The 18,854-nt window shown below is 47.0% G+C and overlaps 1 protein-coding gene across 6 annotated transcripts in view; it reads right to left on the bottom strand.

Annotated features, from left to right (window-relative positions):
• Positions 1 to 18,854, bottom strand: part of FMNL3 (formin like 3) — a 780,663-nt gene that overhangs the window by 86,694 nt on the left and 675,115 nt on the right. For all 6 annotated transcript variants that reach the window (XR_011305037.1, XM_069653874.1, XM_069653877.1 and 3 more), the window contains 3 exons: positions 18,598 to 18,758; positions 10,940 to 11,041; positions 9,855 to 9,947 (listed from right to left, as the gene is read on the bottom strand). Coding sequence is in view for 5 of the 6 variants with exons in the window: in XM_069653874.1 (XP_069509975.1) it covers positions 9,855 to 9,947; positions 10,940 to 11,041; positions 18,598 to 18,758 (356 nt within the window). In the remaining variant the exon portion in view is untranslated. The remainder of the gene's footprint in view (positions 1 to 9,854; positions 9,948 to 10,939; positions 11,042 to 18,597; positions 18,759 to 18,854) is intronic.

Raw genomic sequence — 18,854 nt, 5'->3', positions numbered from 1 at the left:
CAGGTCGCTCCGCTCCCAAAACCAAACACCACACGGGGTTTCTGGTGGCAGTAGCCACCTAGAGCCGCGTTGTCGCCATTGTTGTGTCCTCTGTGGTCACACAGGGCCTCGCTGCAATAAGAGACACAGACTGGTGTACACTGTCTCGATTCTCTGCTGCCGCACTGTGTGCGTGATGCCCTTTTATTCCCACACGGTCATGACGCTGTTTCTTAAAGGCACATCACCACACTCACCTTCCAATCCAGTTGACCGTCTATAGATGTTGGAGTTTTCACCCGCAAAATGTTCATTTTTCACCCGCATTTCCATTTGAAAAGGTTAACAGGTATGCTTGTTGTATCGCCAATTGCTTGTATATTGTCTGGGGGATTTTTAACCCTATGCTCTGGCCTCTGGAACTGTTAAGCCGTATGGCCTCTTTACAATTCCTTGGCCGTGTAGAAAATATTCAGTTGGGAGCCGTGTATCGAGCACTTATTTGGCATCTACAGGGGCAGTTACAAAATACTCATGATACTTCTATATTTCAAAGGGAAAACTGAGTCAGTCTTGGATGAAGGGAGAGGCAATTAGAAAAAATTACACTGCATGGACCAGCTCTGTTTTCTATCAAAAGTACACCCAGGGACATAATGTAGCTCCAAAAAAATAAAAAAAAATAAATCCCCCTCATTTCTGTGATTGTATGTCGAGTAACATCGTTCCCTCCTAGAAGATTTAGGTGGAAAATCCTAACCTACTCCTCTCACTTCATCTTAATAAACATTTAACAAATCTGCTACAGTACACAACCCAGGTACAAGCACGCACTCTCTCCCCTGCCCGCCCCACTGCCCATGACTAGTACTATAGGCTCTGTTGAGAGAAGGCGTGGGTGCCACCTTTGCAATCTACGGTCACAGGCTGTAAGCATTTTCATCTCCGTTGTGCAGAGAGATGGCTGAATGACTCGCAATGCAGAGAGCCGTTCCTTGGCTTTCGGATGTTAACTATGGTAACATCCCACATAGACCTTGGGAGCAGGCCCTTTCCAAGGAATATTCTTATGTACTATTGTTTGGGAGTTTTACTAAAGCACACCTGTGCTAGGACTTTAGAAGACGCACTCTTAGGAGTACAGGGCTCCAACTCTTCGTTTTGGCCTGAACTACCCAAAAGGTTTGGTAGCAATGGACGAGCAGCCAGGCTTAGTCTAGGGGGGAGAAGGGCTGTAGGTAAATACATATAACTCAGGGCACACCTATAGTCAAGAATACTCGTATGCACAGTAGTTTCATAGAAATATTGTTATTTATGATAAACACTAAGGCAGCCAACACAGTATTAGAATTACAGGTAAGTAAACTTATTCACATTTACAGCAGTAAGACTTTTGTTAAGCATTACTCAGTTCAATAGTAAACGTCTTAGGTGACCTACAGGTAAGTAGTTTGAGTAGAATTCAAGTTTAGCGAATCACTTCTTATAAGCAACATTTAAAGTAAGCAACAGATTCTATTAAGTACTTTTAGGCAACCTATTCTTTAGAAGGTCCAGCCCTATAAGGGAATGAGAGTCTCAAAGTCAGTTGGGACACTGGGGAAACAGGGCCCCTGTGTGGAAGAACAAAAAGGCAGACACTGTTAAAGTTGTCAAAATTGCAGGTTTCTTCTATGTTGCAGGTAGGAATTCTTTTTAGTTAAAAGGTGGATCAGGGAGGTCAGGCAGACCCCTGGAGAACTGCAGACCAAAGGACCAGTGTCCTTAGGCTTGGGAGAACACAGTGGGGTTGTCCGCCCAATGTGTCTTAGAAAGCTCAGAGCAAGCACCCAGGTGAGTACCTAGGAGCGTGACAGTAACTTTTGATGAAGAAAGAAGACGGTGTCACCGGTGGGACCCCAGGTGAGGCGACAGCCGCTTTGGTTTGAGTTCTTGGCCTGGAGTTCTGGAGGCTGAAGAATGAACTTTTGGCAGGAGCAGACGGTCAGCTTCTTACAATGGGGTGCCCAGCAGACTATCTTCACGATACTGGCTCGATGTGACTCAACACAGTCTTCGGTTCAGCAGCAGTTAACATATAGCAGACTTCTCTCCGGTTCTTGGTCACCGGGAAAAAGTCACTGTAGGTCCAGCACGATGCCCACGTAGTTCCAGACGAAACCGTGCTTCAGGAGATGATGCACAGCAAATTGGTCCAGGTCCCAGGGTATTGGGGAATTGCAGCCCAGGACGGTCACAGCTCTTCTAAGGACGGCTCACAATGCAGGTTGTCTCAAAACCTGTTAGGCACACCAGTTCAGGGGAGGAAATCATCCTGTCTGGATCGTCCCTGTCAATCAGAAGAGTAAGTTGGAGCAGCAGTGGTCACTTAGCAGTCACTGGCAGTCGGCTGCAGGTGGCTGGAGATGTCCTTCGGGTTCTTCATTCCATGGGTCAACTATCCCATTCTGCTCCAGGACCCTCGCCTTTATGCAGGGACCCAGCCAATCAGCAGTCATGCCACAGTCAAACCTTGGTGTGGTGGCTTGGGACAGCAGGCCTCCCAATCGGAACTGGATTCTGGCAGACATACTGGTGGACAAAGACCTGCAGAGTTTTGGTGCACACCCAGTTTCCTGTCCTCCCAGACACGCTGGGTGGGCTTTCCAATGGGAGCCCAGCAAAGACAAAAGAGTGAGCGGGACCTCCCCCACCGAGGACGGCAGAAGGCGGCCCAAGAAAGGACAAGTCATCAAGAGTTGGTGAAAAATGAAGACTGGCACCATTTAAGGTCAATGGTGACCCATGTGACCTTTACCGTAGCTGCGTCAGCAGCCTGCGTGTAAAATTCGTAAAAATCAGTACAAAATATCCACTGCCACCAGCAACTAAAACTAGTCACTATACTTAGAAAGATACAGGAGTGGAAAAAAGGAAACATTGTGGCCCCTCATCACTCCACATAAAGTGGGGTGTGTGCGGAGTCCACAAAATAAAAGTTAGTTAGGATAGAAAGTATCCCGGCCATCCTTGGAAACAGTAGTTATCACAAGGAAAATAAAAAGGGTAGCTCAAAGAGCTCACAGCAACACTTCACAGTAAGTGCTGTGTGCTGCAATAATACATTGCAGATGTCTTAAACGCTGGAGGAAAGCATTACTTCAAAAAGATACAACCAAGGATTGAAAAAGGTTCCCAGGAGTAGAGTAAAAGACTGAGTGAGTGGGGAACAAGGTTCCCACTCACTCAAGCGAACTGATAAAATCCAAGAGTCCAGCAAAACGTGCTGGGGGACACACAAATGGGGAGAATATTGCACAAAAATGAAATTCTACATAACTAAAAATGTGTTTATAGAATAGCTCGGCATGTGTCTCATTTACCTCTGGGTGTTGGCAGTTCTCTTCCATGCCATTAGTTATTTGTGGTTGTTGGCAGTCCTCTTCCAGGCCATTAGTTAAATCAATGGCTACCCCAATTGTACCTTAGTTATCAGGGCGTCCTGCGTGTTCTCCCCTCAGAGTCTAGGGAAGTGCCTTTAATCCAGTGTTTCTGCAGTCTGACTGCTAGAAATAAAGAGTGTCTGTGTGGTACATACTGGCAATAATGTCTGATGGATTTGTTTTATGGTGTCCCTGCGTAAAATCAGAAGTACTGAGCCATCAACCCCAGTTCTGTGCAACCATAGGGGATATGCACTCTTGGCATATCCACTAAGCTAATAGCCTTTTGACTTATCCACTTCCCCATGCTGGCAGATTCAACGAATCCTGTGCCTCAATACATTTAGCTCTCAGCCTCATCAACTTATCTTCCCGATGTGTCTCTTTCCAATTATTGGATAATGTCTTCTAAGTAAGCCACCGTCCCCTGAAGGGTTTCAAAAGGGGAAATGCAAGCAATCACTGATGACCTACTAGGCTGGTCAGAAGATGTACATCCATTGAAAACAAACTGCTGACCTAGGGTGAAGCACCCCTTTGTATCTCTCAAGGATCCAGTGAGACAGCAGGAATCTAACTTAAGGGTCTCAGCCATTGTGTACTGCAACCTATTGTTACGCTCACCTGGTATCCACAGGGACGCCACCCAGCCGGGTTACTCGCTGGTATGCTTCTCAGCTTTGCCCTGATGTGGTCTCCGGGGAAGGTTCTGCCTTGTGGTAGAGGTTCTGCCTTGTGGTAGAATTAGGCATGCTGTCCGTCCTGCCTTCTTTGCAGGGGCGCGTTGTCTTTCATGGGCGAGTGCGGTTTAGTTACTTCACTGACGTCCGCCCGTTTGATATTGTTCAGATACGTCTTATTGATGTTCTTTAGTTTTGTTGCTATCCTGCATTCCTTTCTTTGTTTAAAATGTCTCTTTTTTTCTCCCTTAGGTATGCAGAGCTTCAGCGCGGTGAACTGGCTTGGTTGAGCCCCGCTGGTAAATGATGGTGCATAAAGAGCGCTATGATGCGCTAAGTAAGCGCTATGGGCAGCGCTGCAAAGTCTTACCTTTGCGAACCTGTGTTTTCCTTCCTTGTAGGTCGCAGTGTTCTTCAGCGCAAGTGGAATGTCCGGAGTGGTGCCAGCCGAGAGGCGACCAGCCAGGTAAGCCTTTTGAGCAGTTTGTAATTTGTAAATGTCTCTACTGCTTTCTTTAATGCTGCCTCCATCTTCCTCTTTCAGGTCGTTCTGTCCGGGAGGTGTGCAGATTCGAGGAAGCTATTCTCAGTAGCTGCAAGTGTTTAAAGATGAAGACTGCAGGTAAGATGCTCCTGCTAATGATGTTCCTTTTGTCTCCTTGCAGGTTCTGCTTCTCCAAGGTTCGAGGGAATAGCTGGACATGGTGAGCGTCACGTTGCAAGCTGCAAAGTAACGCGAAGCGAGTTGTCTTGCTCGGGTGTGGTTTAAATAGCCCCAACAAAATAGTCCAGGTAAATAGTGCCTAGCTACCACACCCAAAACACTAGACACATTGCTTGGTTCTTAGGAACCAAGCTATGTGGATGCCTCCATGTTGGCTGACAATACAATAAAGTACTTCCCAAGCACATTGTTTTTCATGGTGTATGAGCCTGGCGCCCATGGCGCCAGGACAGGCCCCATGAGGGCTTTTGAAGAGGATGCCAGGCTCTGGAGTCCTGACTCTACCTGGCCAATGGGTTTGCCAGAGGGGGTTTTGGGCGAGGGTCGTGACACCTATTCTCCTTCATCTCAAGGCCTTCTTCAGGCTGCAGCAAGTGTAAGGATGCAAATGCACTGTATCGCAGGTAAGCCTATTTCATTATACTCTTCCAAAGTCTCCCTATACTTTATATGAGCTTCTTATCTTTGTGGTCTGTGGTAAGTCCGACTTTGTTTTATTAAACAAAGGTGCTAAGGCCTATTGTATCCCTAGTTTTTACACTAATCTATCAAAATTAATAAAGTGTTCTAATCACAATGCCTTACAAACAAAACACAATCCTCTGTCCAAAGCCTAATCAACATTGAAACTGGTCCCTACCACTAACAAAAGGATTAACACAAACTCAACCAAGACATGTCTGGGAAGGGATTTCTACTAGACATAGTAAGTGTTAACTGGCTTCTGACTCACACCCAAACACCCCTCTGGTTTCTCCCAGGCCACTTTGCCAGTGATACAGTTCAAAGTTCAGGTTTGCCGGATGTCTCCATCCTTCCTCTCCTCCTTGGATAATAGTTTCTGTCTTTAGTAGTTGGATCATAATTACTCAGTCTGGAAATAGTGTCTTTCACCCCACTTTGGGGTATTACTTCCTCCTACCTGCCTGGGAGGCTTGTTGCTTACACCTCGCCTTGGGATCCTACTTCACGCACCCCGCCTTGTTGTTCAGCTTCTCACACCCCATCTTGAGATCGCGTGCCTCTCACCGCGCCTTGGGATAGCTGGTTTCTTACCTGGGCTGGGGGTACCTTGTTTCTCCCCCCACAAAGCCCATTGGGGTATATTTGTTCTCACCCCAGCTTGGGGTATCTGTATTTCACCCCTGCTTGGGGTATGGCTGGGCCTCTACACCCTCCTCCCAGTTCCCTGAAAGCAGTGTGTACCTGGTTTGCTACAGTGACGTTCCTCTGGGTAGGTGTCTCCTCAGCTGGTGCAAAACTGCAACTTTGGTTTCCCTCCGGTCTTTGGTATCACTTTGGGTGCGTCAGTTCTTCCTGTTGGGGCTCAACATGACTTAAGCGTCGGTTCCAGAAGGTGACGGCCGACTATTTTCTGGCAGTCGGGTTTCCTCTTCGTTGGCAGGTTGGAGCTTCTCTGCTGAAGGCAGCAGTGCTCCACCGGCTCTCTGGCGTCTCCCTTTTCAACTCCATGTGCGTGGTGCTGCTTTTCTGGTTCCACCTCAAAGGTGGATGTTCCCTGCGTTACTCGACAGGCTTGGGTCTCTCTTCTGTGTCAGTCTTGCAGGACCTTGATGTTCCTCCTTACTAAATGGGGCAATCAGTTGGGACCTGCACTCGTTGTTTTGGGGGACTGGTCACTTTATCTGGCTTCCTTCCCTCTGGAGCTGTGCCCTGAACACGGGATGGAGTCCCACAAAAGTTCAGTTCAAATATCTTGCAGCCGCTACCATCTGCTTGTACACTGAATTCAAAGCGTAGCAGAGCTTTCAACTCTAGACAGTTGCCCTAGAGATCTGTAACACCTTATTCCTTCTTCCTTTCCTCGCATAGCGCTGCGCTCCATAGAATACAGCTGGAGTCCAATGAAAAATGTGATCCTGCTGTGCAGATAATTTCTGCCAGCTCACCATACTTTGCGCTTTTTCTCTATCCACCCTTCGTCGTCCAACGTATCTACACCAGATGTTCTGCCTTTCCTAGACAGTTCTGAATGTTCCTTAACAGTCCTTTGCTACTAGTACTGCTGAATGCACTGCTATGCCCCATTCTCTCGGCTTCCCACACTACTCTCTCCTGAAGTTCCACCAAGCCCACAGTGCTGCAACGCTGTTACATATGGCAGGAGGAGCCATACAAATACGAGCTAACATAACGTGTAAAGTAACGGCCTGAAGAAGAGACCCATGCGTTCTTCAAAACGAGCAGTCACAAAATAAATGGATCATCTCTGCAAGATCCATTTTTTGTGTGTAAACTAGAAGCTGCACTTTGTCAGCCTATTACGCTATTCATTCTACATTTTAAAACAAGGACATGATGTAATAAAGCATACATAAATGAAAACTGAAGAACCTTTTGAGGATGCAGGCAAGGCTCAACAGCAATTTCTTTTTCTAAATCAGACTCTCTCTTCCCCAAAGAATTAACCTTCACAAAACCTGTTGCCTATATCTACACTACCTGTTGTACACAGCAACGCTGCCTTAAACCCAATGGATCACCATCTTAACATGCAAAAAGGAATACATGCAAAAAAAGTAAGGAAAGGACTGGGCCATTTTACACAAGACTTCAACATCTTTTAATCACCAACGAGAAAGAAAAGACTGACCGGGTCATTAGGAGTATGATCCCAACAGTAGAAATAGGAGGCGTTTCCAGTACAGTATCAAATCTATTCTGAAAACAAGCATGGAAATTGATGGATTTAAAAAAAATGTCAAATACACAGCGTGTAGACTTTCGGAAATACTCCATGTGGTATGCCAGAAAAATCTGCATCCATTTCTGCGGGTACGGCGTAAGTGCCTTACTGAATTTGACGTGCAGACCCACGAATCTCCACTTTTGGTAATTGTTATCACTGCATGTAGAGATCTGTGCAAATAAAATGCACTGAACTCATACTGAGCCAGAGACTAGGATTTAGAAAACTCAATTTATGAGAAACTGGTCAATCTGGACCCAATAAACCACTAAGCGCCCCTAAGGAACAGATATGCATTGTGAGTATGCCAAAGAATGAGCCAAATTAGGCTGAACTCTCAGGGCTCTCCAAAGAGAGATTTGAATTTTATTGTATTTCTATAGCGCTTTACGTCAAAGCGCTGAACAAATATGAAAACAGTATGGTAGAACAAACTGCAGGCACAAGACATGAGCCGGCAAAGAGCAGATGTGTCTTGAGGCGAATTTTGAAAACTCATATGCCCAATGAAACCCATAGACAAACAACCATCTAGTGGTCTCAAAATGTTAGAAAGGATTCAAAGGATTCTATCGTAACAGACGTAGAAAGGCGAACACGGACACAAATGAAGGTCATTAGAGCACAAGTCATTAGAGCACGATCAACAATTAAACAATTAGCCCATCGTTCATGATCCACCAGAAACAGGACTAGTTAACAAAAGAAAGAGAGCAACCTCCAGCACACTTGATAAACAGAGAAAACAAATTCAATCGAAGAAGTAATATGCTCATGAATATCAAACCTATTTTCAGAGGATGAGAAGTCCAAAAAATATTATGGTTGACTAGTTTCACAGAACAAAATTAATTCCGGAAAATCAATATGTGGGATAGAGAGAGAAAAAGACCACCAACTACACGTGCCCTTGGTGGTCACCTGCCATCCCCAACTGACGTCTGGAAGAAGATTAACACCTCCAAACCACTCTCCAGGAAGACTAAAGGCTGAGAGGAGTCTCCTCAGAATGTGAAGTACTGGTCTTCAGACAACCCAACAATCTGAAAGAAATCATTTTCAAAAGCGATCTCGCAAGCCACACCCAAGCAAACAAATTATAGAAAAACTGTGCAGAAATCACATCAAAAGACACAAATCAACACATCGAACAGCATCAAAATCTTCCCAATACATCGTTCCTGCAATTGCACGTCCACCAAAGTAGATTTATCCAATTGCATGCATTCCTCTTTCACATACCCGACATGCAAACATGTTTCCTATCCTGTGTTCACCTAACACGTTAATCTTTCACGCACTAATATGTAAGCAGTTCTTTGCATTGGCACGTTTTTGGTTACCGAGTATTCATATTAACGGGGAAAGCAAATGTGTGATTCAAGGAGTAGTTTGTGTCATTTTCTTTTCGAAATCCTGAAGTGATCATCAGTGGCAACATGGAGAAATACAATTGACTATATGTAAATTAGCCTGCAAAATTAGCACTGATGGGAGATGAAGGCAGCCGTTTTAGAATGCATCTCCATTACTCTGCAGCAACTATTACACAGAGGCCCGACACTGTTCACCTGAGGCAGCATCTTGTTTAGAGGGACTGCAGTGCACCATTGCACTTCACAATAGAGAATAGAACTGCACACAGCCACCCCACGCCCCATCGCTAGCAAAAGAGCGATCCATACACGTTTAATTTTCAGTTTAAGCTCCACTGTTTAGTGCAGCGTTGCAATGTGGGCCCGTGTTCCAGACAAGAAGTAGCCTCGGCTGAACAAGATCAATCTTCCTGTCATCAATTTGATCTTGCTACTTTGTGATATTTGCTGCAAAGTGGCAAAGATTCATTCTGAAATGGTTACGCACAGGTCGTTAAGGAGTCCATTTGAGGGCTAATCTACACATGGTCTACTGAACTTGCTGATGGTGCCACTGACGAGGACTTCCATTATTTGAAAAGTAAGCGATGCACAATGCCACTCCTTTAAGTCTGTAGGACTGAGGGTTGTGTGCGTCTGTCTACAGTTATAGAAATGTGCACGTTTCTTTTCACACGCTCCCCATGCACGCCTCTTGATGGCTCTGCAAACATTCATGGATTTTCTTGATTTATATTTGGAATGCTGTTTGGATTTGTGCAATACCTTTATCGTGCACCTGTTCTTTCACATGCGTATGCTGTACCATCAGCTCTGTGTCCATCTTGGGGTGTATTTGCTCAAGCTAAGGCAAGAGCAACGGGAACTGCACGTTCTTGGCCTGCACGTGCACGCACCTATCACATGAACTTCCATCTGTGTGATGCAACAGGGAAGGAAGCCTGTGGATGGCAAACTAACCTTAGGATCCAGCTTCTTCGCCTCCTGTGCCAGCATCTTCTCTCTCAGAGCCTCTTCCTGTCTTTTCCGCAGTTCATTTTCTTCTTCAGCCTCCTGGGATGGAGAGTAACAGAGGTACAGAAACGCTGTAAGTCAAAGATGAGATAAATGGAGAAGAAAGCTCCCTCCCACCACACTAGAAAGGGCCAGATCCCGGAGCACTCTTGTAGTGGACAGAAGAGGGCCCAGCAGGAGAGAGATGGCACCGGACTGCAGAGGAAGTGCCTTTGCTGAGTTTTGGCGGGGGGACACAGAGTGCTCTCGTGTTATGTCTGCTACAGATGCAGGTGGCTCCACCAGGGACCGAGGAACACATCCTGGCCTGAACAATTCCAGGAAGGGCTCATTCTCAAGCCACGGGGGAAAGGAGCCTGGGGGCACAAAGGCCATGGCCAGACAGGGCCAGCGCCAACATCACCATGGCAGAGGCAGGGGGAGAGCAGTGCTTCAGATGGGAAGCTCCCGAGACAGAAGGGGCTGACCCCAGACCAGAGGCTTGAGAGAGCATGCGAGTGAGGAAAAAAAGGCCAGAGGCAGCGTCAGAGACATGCTTCTGACAAACAGCCAGCGACACATGCAAGATCACGAAGACCGACTCCCGACAGTGAGAGTAAGAGATGGAAACTGACAGTTAGAAATTACAAAACACATAGAAAGGGAGAGCTGCAGAGAAACAAGCGAACCAAAAACACTGACAATGTCCTCAAAATGAATTGCGAGGGCCTGCAAACAGACATCCCCCTGTGGCACTCTCTAGACGGAAGTAAGGAGGACTAGGAAGAAGCAGCAGCAAATAGACTGGTGTCTTTCGATATAGGAAACATTTGGAGGAAAATGAGGCTGCAGCCAACAACGTTATCTCGGTAGGATATAGTGTATGTACATATTTTAACTGCACTGAACTTAACTAAAAATACTAAAGCTAGGTCTCAAGGAAGTGCAGGGCCGATGAAGGAGACTTGAAGGTGAAGACAGTGTTTCATAGAGGCAAGAAAGAGTTTCAGGTATCCTCTGAGGAGTTTTGTTTAGTTTAGGAGTATACTCACCCTATACGATTTGATGAAGCGTGCAAAAACGGGGAAGAACACTGAGGGAGGTGTTGTTTTGGGGCTTTCTCCAAAGTACATCACTACAGTATTATAGGTTTCCTGCAAAGAGAAAGAAAGGAAAGAGCATGAGGAGACGGGTTGATTCTTTCTTAAATCAGGGGGTTCAGATAACCCCAATCTGGCTGTACGACAGCAAGGAAGACGTTACTTACCTGTAACTTCTGTTCTCCAGCACTGGTATCTTTCATGGATTCAAATGCTTGAGTATTCACTGTGTCAGGCTGGGAATCCTCAGTAACATTAACGCAGTTTATCTTTACATTTCTAAATGGCTTTTTACTTTAGTGCTCTATTAGAGTCATTTTGGGTCAGACTGCTCACAGCCAATTAGACAGGTCCCCTTAGCTCCACCCCCGGTGGCCATCTTCAGATTTGGCAGGGCACATAATGCCGCAGTAAGAACCAGAGAGGGTTAGGAGGGAGGGTTGCATGTGAATCCATTTAAGATACCAATGCTGGAGAACAGGAGTTAAGTAAGTAACTTATTCAGTCTCCATCATTGGATCTTTCATGGATTCACATGCTCTTGAATAAGATTATACAGCAGTGCATATACAGAACCAAAACGGGCGGAGGCACAGCTGAACAGAAGTAACCAACTCACCCCTGGAACACTCACCTCATGAGAACAGGTAGCAAAGCACTGCCTGGCCGTCTCAGGACCTCTCCCTGGAATCCCTATCGATGCAGTAGACCCTTGTGAAGGTATGGACAGACCACCATGTGGCTGCCATGCAGATGTCGAGCAGGAGGACATCAGACAGGAACGCTGTAGTAGAAGCCACAGTCCTTGTCGAGTGTGCTCTCGGTCTTCCTGAAAGGGGCCTGTTGGCCAGATGATGGAAGAGGTAAATGCACGCAGACAGCCATCTCGCAATGGAAGACTTGGAAGGGGTGTTGCCCTTTGCCGACCGGTCCTAATGCAACAAACAATTGCGAGGACTTTCAAAACTCTTTAGTACAAGCCACATAGAATTTGAGGGGTTGGGCAACATCTAGGGAATGCAAGGATCACTCCACTGGAGACGGACAGCCAAACAACACTGGTAGAATCAAAGGTTCATTAAGGTGGCACGCAGAAGGGACATTTGGCATGAAGGAAGGGTTTATATGAAGGACAACTTTCGACAGATGGAAAGTCAAGTAAGGAGGTTTGCAGGAGAAGGCTTGTAGTTCGCCCACTCGTCTGGCTGAAGTAACGGCACCTAGGAATGCCATCTTCCAAGAGAGAAACTTCAAGGAGGCTCTGTGCAGAGGCTCGAAATGAGGGCCCATTATCTTCGACAGGACCACATCAAGTTCCCAATTTGGAGCAGGTACTCTGACGGTGAAAAGTACAAAACAGTCTTTTAAGGAATTCTTTCACCAACCTTTGTGGCCAGAGGGAAGGCATACCTGAGGTATGCGTGTAGCGTGAGATGGCTGCTAAATGCACCTTGATAGAAGAGTGTGCCAACTCTGCATGTGCCAATGACAGGGGGTATGGCAAGACGTCGGAAGCCAGAACGTGGAACGGGTCTAGGTACAGTTGTACACCATACCATAAACTCTTCCATGGGAGGAAAATGTAGATGGCGCTACGGCCCTCGCCAAGATGTTTCTGCAGTCTGGAGGTAGCGGCATGTTTCAGAATTCTAGGGCTGCAGGAGCCAGGCCGCCAAGTGGAGAGACGCTGGGTCGCGATGTAGGACTGGCCCACAGTCTTTGAAGAGAAGGTCAGGTCAAGGTGGCAACTTGATGCAGGGAGACACCTACAGGTGAAGCAGATCTGAGTACCAAATTTGGCGTAAAGGAACAGTCCTTCCCATGGCAGAGAAAACTGGTGCACTTCCTGTTGATTGCTGTGGTGAACAGGACGATCTCCGGATGCACCCACTTGGAGAAGAGTCAGAGAACTTGGCCTTGGTGAAGTTCACATTTGTGGCAGGACCCTAATTCCCTGCCGAGCGAATCCGCAATGGTATCGTGGATCGCTGGCAGATGGAAGGGAAGGAGGAACATGTGTGCCAGCGCCCACATCCATAGCGCCTATGCCTCTGCAGAGAGAATTGGAGAGCGGGACCCACCTTGCTTTCAAATATAGAACATGGTGGTGGTGGTGTTTTTAAAGATGCGAATCACCCTATTCTGCAATTGTTGGTTGAAGGACTTAAGGGCCCAGGAAATGTGTAAAGCTTTTTCTTCAGATAACCACAGGCCTCTCGTGTGGATTTCTCCCGTGTGAGCTCCACGCCCTTCTAGGGAGGCATCCATCGTAACTGTTAACCTGGTGTGAAGGAAGGTGAAAGGGGGCACCCTGAGTTAGGTTGAGACGCCGACCCCACCATTGGAGGGCTTGTCGAAAGGAGGGCGTGAGGTGAAGTTTGTCCTCCCAAGATCCCAATATTTGCTGCCAAAGGGCATCCAAGAAATCCTGAAGCAATCTCATTCAGAGTCTGCAGTGTGGTATCAGTGGGATGCATGAGGACATAGAACTTGAGGGAGCGGTCTGACAATCTGTAGGCGTGACAGCTACTGAACCATGCTCAGGATGGTATTCACCCTCTCTTCCGAAGGCGTGGCGACACACGCAAGTGTGTTGAGGTGTGAGTCCAGGAACAGTGAGTTTTGAGCAGGATATAAACAAGACTTTGCAAAGTTCACTGAGAACTCCAGAGATGTTAGACATAGGATTGTATCCTTGGTGTATTTTACTGTTAGTGGAATCAATGGGGCATGCACCAATCAGTACAGATACAGCTAAACATGTACACCTGAACGTCGGATGTGGGCATCTACTGGGGCCAGGCATTTGGTGAACACCCTTGGTGCAGATTTTAGGCCGAAAGGCAGAGCCTTGAATTGGTAGCGTTTTCTTGCAACCTTGAATTGGAGAAAACGTCTGAGCCAACGCTTAACGGGGACATGAAAGCATGCATGTTCTAGGTCTAGAGAGGAACGGACGTCCCCTTGTTTCAGCTGGTCCAAGATGTGCTGAAGTATTACCATGTGGAAAGTCTGAGACTTGAGGTATTTGTTGAGTCTTCAGAGGTCCAGTATGGGTCTCTAACCTCCTGACCTTTGTATCTGGAGTATATTCTAGTGCCCTGGAGGTGCTTTGGTACAACTTTGATCGCCCCCTTTTTTAGGAGAGACTACAGCTCTTGTAATAACAGGGGTTGGTGTTTTATGCCTTTGGAAGGGAGGAATGGAGATTAGGGGCCCAATGAACTCCAGGGTATGGCCCTGCTGAATGATGGATAACACCCATTTGTAGATGGCAATGTATTTCTACTGATCGACAAAGTTGGAAAGCTGCTACCCCCCCAAAACCCCTTAATGGGGTGTTGAAGTGGGGTGACGGGACCGGAACCTGTTCAGACATGCGACCTCTGGAGGACATTCCTCATCGTCTCTGGTTCCCTCTATTTGAAGACTGTGATCTTCCTTTATAATCCTCCTCGGAGACGCCAGTGCAGGAATTCTGCGGACAGTAGGAGGATCTATAATCCCTCAAAGTCCTTGAAAACCTTGATTTTCCTGATCGAAAGGCCTGGTGATGCCGTTGCAGAATACCAAATGAACAAGCTGTGTCGGTGTTGGCTTTGGTGGCCTTTAGGGTTCCATCTACTTTCTTCCCAACTAGATCGATGCCATCAAAGGGGACAATCTTGGATTGGATTTAAGGATGGAAGTTGGTGGCTTTAAACCAACCTTGACGTTGTAACACTGAACCGTTACCCATCTGGCAGAATCCTGTATCCGCAATGTCGGCAGCAATTTGCTGCTTTCCCCCTTGTGCAGCAGTTTGAGTGCCTCGTCCACTTTATTGTCTGGAAGAACATCAAGGAACGGCCCCAGCTTGAACCACAGCTCCTGGGCATTGCGGGAGAGGTTTGCAAATGAATTATCCACTTTGATGGTGGTAGCGGCTGAAGAGAGTACCCTTGTGCCAAAAGCATCCAGTTGTTTGCCTTCCCTGTCTGGGACGTACCATACAAGTGGACGAAGGATTGGCTGAGCACTTATGGGCAGCAGCTGAGACAATAGAGTCCGGGCAGGGCAACGTATGTAGGCATGTGGGTGCTGAATCTGGAACCTTGTATTTCTTTCTGGAGCAATTCTTCTTTCTTCTTAGGTGGCACAGAGAATGGATTCCTCATCACTAAAAGGCTGTCCTCCCAAAGGTCTTTTAGCACTGGAATGGCTACCATCAACTCTCTGGTGGATTCTGTAATCTGATTAAGGGGGTACCTTCTCCTTTTGCTCATTAGGGAAGAGATCAAAGAGCTTTGGCACCTTGCAACATGACGGCATGAAAGAAGCCAATCTTGTCCGGAGGCGAATCTCTTTGAGGTAGTTCTGCTGGCTCACGTCACCTGGCAGCAGATCCTCAAACTCGTCTATAGAGCGAGTGTGTGGAGAACTGTCAATTGGACAGTTGTCGGTGTCCAGTTCTGTGAGGGCAACTGGTGGCTAACGTGGATATAAACATAAAAACATGGGGCTGTGCTGGAAAAGGCAACAGTGGAGCTGGGAGCCGTTGCTGGAGCTCTGAAACAAGTGTCTTTAGAATGGACACAATGTCCATAGACATGTTCCTTAATCCCAAAGGCGCAGGAGCTACAGGAGTCTGGGGGAGGGGGGGCGGAGAGCATGCCCATTGGGACAGGTGCAACTTTAGAAGGTTGAGCAGGGCCTTGCATCGGTGAAAAAGGACCTTGTTTCGGCAGAGCCGATGGTGGCATGTCAGGAGGAGGGGACAGAATCTGCCTCATCCTCAAATACTTCCTCCAGTTCATCCATTTCAGAATCAGCCCCCTGCTGTAACAGTTGTTCAGAAAGGGCCACGGTCGAACAGGGAACTGCAGGTGGTGCATATGGAGCCAGTGAAAACAGTGGCTGAGCCCGAGTAGCCCTGGGGAAGTAAGACAACACTGACAGGACAGCACTGTACACAGCAACTCCCTTTGAAAAAGAGGAAACCAAGGGCCTGCGAGTAGGCTACATTGACAAAGATGACGTGCTTGGTGTCAAAGTAGGTCTAGATGGCAACAAAGTAGTTGGTGTAGTGCCTTTAGACATAGAAGATGATTTGGTTGTCGATGTGGTGGTCGATGAGACCAAAGTGATATATTTGGTTGTTGTGATGCTGGAAATGCTTTAGTAGGACATGTCCTCCCCGTCCTTATCCTACTACTTCCCTGGTGTGTGTTTTCTGTATGTTTTCTGCACAGGAGTCCAGTTTGGACCCCTGGCAGTGCAGCTCTTCATCTTTATTTGTTGGTAAACAATACCCATACAAAACCCCTATGGCACCCATGGTTAGGGGGTACCCATTGGTACCACTAGTGTGCATTGTTTTTGGGCACCTGTGTGTCGCCCCAAAACACAGGATATGGGCTGGTGGCAGCTACAAGCTGACTTTGCAGGGAAGCTGGATCTCCTCCATTTTTAGACACCCAGGCCCAGTCATAGGAATAAATGGATTCCTGCACAAAGCCAAGATGGCCACCGTAAGCCTAATGGCGTTCTGCCTTCCTTTCTTTCTTTCTTGTTTCTCACAATCCTGTGAAGCCTGTGCTCGGTCCCACTTCCCCTGATGCAATGTTTGGTGGAAGGACCATTTATGGCTCTGGAGTGGGGTGGGGGAAGAGGGGCGGCCTTCCCCAGAGACTGCTTGTTTTGGGTACAACCTATTGGTAGGACCTGACTGAATGGAAAGAGGAGCCAACTCACATTCTGGGTGTCTGGTGTTGGCTGTGTGTCACAATGCCTGTAGTCTGCCTGTACCAGCCCTGTCTGAAACTGGAATTAATGCAGTGTGTGCTCCGAAAGGCTGGGAGTTGCTCCCAATATGCATCCACCGTTTTGGGTGTCTGGTTCTGGGTGAATGGTCTGAAGGCCTGTGAGCCTGACTGGGCGCTGCATGAATGCACTAGTGTGTAATTGGCTGACTTATCAAGAGAGGACCTGGACGGGCAACTCTTCCTGTCGCTATGAAGGCACATCATGCAACTGCTGTTCTTCACCCGAAGTGTCCTGGAAGCCAGTCTTGTTTGTCTACCATCCTGCAGAGGCATCTTTGTGGGTCCTGAAGAAGAGTGGCCGGACATCTTGAGCCCAAGAAGTCCACCAGCACCATCCAGGGTCCTCGATGTACATGTTCTTAAGGTGACAAGTTGAGCAGGCCTTGAAGAAGCTTTTATTCCTCATGTCTGTCATGATATCCACAGACTCCTGAAGGACTCAAGACAGGATGGAAAAAATGCAGCAACCATGGAAGCGATGGAATGGACCGTACGTTCACACCAGCCGTGAGGGAAGCAACACGGCACCAAACAGATGATATTGAAAAAAACAAATCAACAGTGGACAACATCATCAAATATCTGAAGAGGGATTTCTCGAGGACTCCCAACATGTAACGTGTGGTAAATAATCTGAAGATGGCATCCAGGGTTGGAGCTAAGGGGACGTGTCTAATTGGCTGTGGGCAGTATGACCCAAAATGACGAACAGAGCACTAAAGTGAAAAGCAGTTTAGAAATGTAAAAGGTTAACTGCTTAAATGTTACACAGGATTCCCAGCCTGATGGGAAATATGAATCCATGAAAGATCCAATGTTGGAGAATGGAGAATCCTCCTCAGGCAGCAGGGAGAAGAGCCAATATAAAGATGAAGTGTGCCCTTGTCAATAGTGAAAGAAGGATGAAACCCAGTCAACAACAAAAGCGAAGCACATGGTCCAACATCTGCAACACCAGTATCCACTCATTTTCACAACATCACACCCCTTCTATTATTCATCAATATAGCTGCACAGCAATCACTGTTCTCGCTTTTTTCTACCCCCCAGCAAGTACTTTAGATAGGTAGGTATGAACAAGATCTCAGGCACTTGCTAATAGAACATTCAAGCCATTCAATGGCATCTGTCTCTGGTGCACTACCCAAGATTAAATAATGACTCATTGCAGTCATTCCCTTCTTGATACACTTACAGCAGATTTTACCCAGATAGCTCTATACGCTAATCACAGCACCAACCAGTGATCTAATTAAATAGCTAGATTTTTAAAGCTCAGGAGGAAAGCAATCATGAGGAAACAGTGACCACAAACGTGGTGGCAGAGGGTTATGCTTTGCCACTTTTACAGGGATTGCACACCCTTGCTTTGGATTTCAGCTGGAATGTCGGGCAGACCATTAAACCCTCCTGTGAACAACACAGACAATACGCACAAAGTAACCTACAGTAATCTTGCAAACAATCATGGGGCTAGCGATGAGGAGCATGTGCCTGCAGACCTGGTGTAATTTCCTAAAGCCCATCAGCAAGCAGATTCCGGGGTATTTTCCTCAAAAGTACATTTATGCCCCTCACCTACGAGTTCTGTAGGTACCTTTGCAGAGTACATTCTGGACTTCTGCTGTGGTTATCCGCAGGACACTTCAACCAGAGCATGTTTGTATGCCCTCACCACGGATAGTCTATGCTTCCTTTTCCCAGAGCAGATTGATGCCCCCTCATGGTTTGTTCCCATTACTTTTCATCTTCTCATTGTGGTTATTGGCACTACACCCCTTTACATGTTATTGCTTTGGATCTTACCTCAGAAGTCTTGGAGTCTTTCTGAAGCTTGTCTAGTTTCCCTTCATTGGTGTTGAGGAAGTTCCTTAGAGTGCTGTTGTCATGAAGACTACATTCCCGTCGAATCAGGTCCATGCTCCGTCCCAGCTCCTTGATGTCCAGCAACACGTTCTCCAATGACACTAGGGAAAGCCAAGGAGTGTGAGAGATTATATCAGAGGCCACATTGGATTTTAAGACTTCATTTTGATGTACAGTTGAGAGTGCTCAGCGGTGTG

This window comes from Ambystoma mexicanum, chromosome 3q (genome assembly GCF_040938575.1).
Source record: "Ambystoma mexicanum isolate Mex_15411 chromosome 3q, UKY_AmexF1_1, whole genome shotgun sequence".
Lineage (NCBI taxonomy): Eukaryota > Metazoa > Chordata > Amphibia > Caudata > Ambystomatidae > Ambystoma > Ambystoma mexicanum.
This window is presented reverse-complemented; position numbering and strand designations above follow the sequence as displayed.